Source organism: Elgaria multicarinata, chromosome 9 (genome assembly GCF_023053635.1).
Source record: "Elgaria multicarinata webbii isolate HBS135686 ecotype San Diego chromosome 9, rElgMul1.1.pri, whole genome shotgun sequence".
NCBI classification, from domain to species: Eukaryota; Metazoa; Chordata; class Lepidosauria; order Squamata; family Anguidae; genus Elgaria; species Elgaria multicarinata.
In genome coordinates this window covers 2,952,902-2,956,532 of record NC_086179.1, presented here as the reverse complement: position 1 = coordinate 2,956,532, position 3,631 = coordinate 2,952,902, and the positions used below count along the sequence as shown (strand labels likewise).

General features: G+C 57.0%; 1 protein-coding gene across 1 annotated transcript; it reads left to right on the top strand.

Moving 5' to 3' along the window:
- Positions 1-334: 334 nt before the first annotated feature.
- LOC134403551 (interferon-induced protein with tetratricopeptide repeats 5-like) lies at positions 335-3,631 on the top strand. Its single transcript, XM_063133821.1, has 2 exons — positions 335-470; positions 2,139-3,631. Exons 1-2 carry the CDS (start codon positions 466-468, stop codon positions 3,487-3,489), a joined length of 1,356 nt encoding a protein of 451 aa, XP_062989891.1. The 5' UTR covers positions 335-465; the 3' UTR covers positions 3,490-3,631.

Below are 3,631 nucleotides of genomic sequence, written 5' to 3'. Positions count from 1 at the left end.
CTTGTGGGTCCCTTCCACTATTCTACGATTCCATCCTCTGATGCAGTTGCTATTCATGTGGTGGCCTTCAAGAGGCAGCCGGACAGCCATCTGCCAGGGATGCTTTAGGGTGGACTCCTGCATTGAGCAGGGGGTTGGACTCGATGGCCTCGTGGGCCCCTTCCCCTATTCTATGATTCCATCCTCATCCTCATCCGCAGTTGCTATTCCTTCTCCTCTTGAGTGATAGACCTGGCCTGGCCCGCGGCTGACGCCAGACCAGCCCCCACCAGCCTGGGCGGCCCCGGCCCCGCGCTCCGCTCTTGGAGTTTCGGTTTCCATTTCCCAACTTTCCGGGAGAGACGAACGCCGCCGCCGCTGCCGCCGCCGGGGCGCCCTTCTTCTGCCGCGTCTCCGAGGAGCAGCACGGCCGCCTCCTCCTGGGATCGCCTCTCCGGACAAAGACTGCGACTGAAAAGCAGCAGGATGAGGTGAGCGGAGCCCGAGGAGGAGGAGGAGGAGGAGGAGGAGGGGGCGGCGGGGCTGGGCTGGGCTGGGCTGGGCAGGACTTCTGGGGGGCGGGAGGCCAACGCCCCCCGTCCCCGACCGAGCAGGAGGGCCCCCGGGTGCAGCGGAGCTGGCTGAGCCCAGGTGGCCCTTTTAAGAGGGTGGGGAGGGGGGCGGAGGGGGGCACCCCCGGAGCCTGCAGTGACCCCCCCCCGCTCCCCTGGATTCCAAGGCGGCTGCTCCTGGGCGGGGATGGAGGGGAGGGCCCCCGGGGCCCTGCTAGCTTTCCCCCTTCCACGCTGCCTTGACCGGTGTCCTCTTGCGCACCATCCAAGGCCTCCTCGTCGGTGGCCCCTTCGGCTGCAGGATTCCTGCTGTTCCTGACCTCTCTGGAAAAGGCGCAGGAGCCCTGCCCGGAGTACACACCCCGGTGGAGGGGTTTCAAGAGAGCCAGGAGGCACGTGGGGCTGGGGGCAGCAGCAGCAGCGAGTCCCGTGCCAAACTATGGGGCTGCCCGGGCTGCCCCCCCCTCCCCAAAGATTGACTCTGGAGCCCACTATGATGCTTTGGGTCAGGCTCTATTCTGCTTTGGTCCCAGGTTTTGCTTTTGAGGGTTCATTTGTCTCCCCGTTATAGTCCTGATGAGACCCCCCACCCCCACCCCCACCCGGCAGTCCTCACTTGAAAAGAGGAAAATGGCTGGGCTGGTGGAGCCATGGAGTTGCAGGGTCGAGGACAGCTAAGGTGACCCTATGAAGAGGAGGAGGACAGGGCTCCTGCACCTTTAACAAGTGTATTGGAAGGGGGATTTCAGCAGGTGTCATTTGTACGCAGGCAGCACCTGGTGAAATTCCCTCTTCATCACAACAGTCGAATGTGCAGGAGCCCTGCCCTCTTTTGTATCTGGTGTGACTGTGCAGGGAGAAAAAATGCACCATGTAACGAAAGCGCTAAAAAGAGGCTGGCTCGCTCTGGTGCTTCAGGAATCATGTAAAAGTTGTTTTATTGGTTTATATCCAAATGTGCTCTGCTCAACGTTTCGGAATGCTTGTCCTTCGTCAGGAGCCGGAAACCGTTGCTGTGCCTGCGGGAGCTACTGTCACAAAGTGGTTTTGTAATCTGCTGTTATGCAGCACCAGAGCTTTGCCTCTTTTTAGCGCTCTCTTTTGTATCTGGTCACCCTCTTCCGCACAAGCATCTGAGGAGGCTACGGAGACTCCATGGCAGAGACAGCAGGAAAAACCTCCTGACTGTTAGAGCAGTACGACAATGGAACCAGTGACCTAGGGAGGTGGTGGGCTCTCCCACATTAGAGGCCTTCAAGAGGCAGCTGGACAGCCACCTGTCAGGGATGCTTTAGGGTGGATTCCTGCATTGAGCAGGGGGTTGGACTTGATGGCCTTAGTGGCCCCTTCCAACTCTACTATTCTATGAGAGCAGAGATGTTCAGTCTCTGCCAACCCCCCTGGAAAAGATTGCAGCTAGCTGGTCTGGGATCTCTCTCCTCTTCTCTCTCCCTCCCCCTAAGGCCTGGGGGAGCCACATCCAGGCGGAAGAGCCAGTCCTGGGCTGGGGGGACCAAGGCCGCTTTCCTCCCATCACATTCAGCTGCCAACACTCACCCTTTTCCTGGGCGCCTCTTCTCTTCGCAGCAACAAACCGCTGAGAGGGACGCTCCAGAGCCTGCAATGCCACTTCACCTGGCACTTCGAGGTCAAGGACAAGGTGGACGTGGTGCACATCCTGAAGACGCTGGCTCTCCAGGTGGAACACACCGTGTACCCTAACCGCAGCACCTACATTGCCATGAAGGCGTACCTGCACTACCTGCAAGGGCACTATGACAAGGCTCTGCACAGCCTCCGGGAAGCAGAGGAGGTGCTCAGACAGGACCATCTGACCAGCTTCTCCCGCCAGGCCTTGGTGGCGTACGGGAACTACGCCTGGATTTACTATCACCTGAACAATTACCACATGGTGGAGCTGTACCTGGGCAGGATTCATGAGATCTGCCAGTCCCTGTCCAGCTCTGAGCCGTATTCTGTTCTGATCCCTGAAATCCATGCCCAGAAAGGCTGGTGCCTCCTGGCCGGGGGTTTCCGGAATGGGATGGAGGCCACGGAGTGCTTCCGAATGGCCCTGGAAGGAGATGCGTCCAATGAGGAATACCAGGCAGGTCTGGCCTTCTCCGTCTTCGCTTCCTGGACTCACTCATGGAGTGATTTTGACAAGGCAGAGGCTCAAAGATTGCTGGGAGAGGTCACTGATTGCCAGTCCCAAAATGCTGAAGCCAAAGTGTATTTGGCGAGATTGCTTCAATATACAGATCTGGAGAGAGCACGCCGCCTCGCTGAGGATGCTGTCCAGAACAGCCGCAACCCAGAAGTCTTGAGAATTGCCGCCAAGGTTTATCAGACGCAATCCCTGTCCCAAGCCATCTCCATCTTGAAGCAGGGCATCGACCTGGCTCCCAGCTACCACCTCCTTCACTATGACCTCGGCCTCTGCTATATGAAACTGATGGAGACAGCGCCACCGGAAGAGAGAGAGGAAATGGTTGCAGCTGCGATCAAGAGCTTCAAACTTTGTCTGGAAGCAGATCCTCCATCGGTGTTTGCCCGGTTGAAGTTGGCTAAAATGTATGGAGAAAGGTCCCCTGCTTACGAGGAAGAGATTTATCTGAACCTGATGGAGGAACTCCCGAGTCTCAGCAAGCGATGCCAGCAGGCCGTCTACCTGCACTGGGGGGACTTCCTCCTCCACAAGAAGGGGCTGACCCACATGACACTGGAGATGTACAAGGCGTGCTTCAGAGTCCCAGGGGACCATCCGGCAGAGTGGAAGCAGCTGCTGATAAGACTGAGGGAGCTGGCAAGGAGGTTCCAGGAAGACTTTGAAGTGGACCAAGCTGAGGCGGTCTACAGCTTGCTTCAAGAAATGCGATTTAAGGGTCCCGGTCATAATAGGGGGAGGGGCCTACACAGCACGGGAGCTGTATTGTAACTTTCTTGTGTTTATGTTTTTATGGCTTTTAACATTTTAACTGTTCTTATGTATTTTATTGTTGTAAGATGCCTTGTGAGAGCTTCTGCCCTGAAAGGTGGCCAAGAAATGTTTTAAATAAACATTATGATTATTATGATTA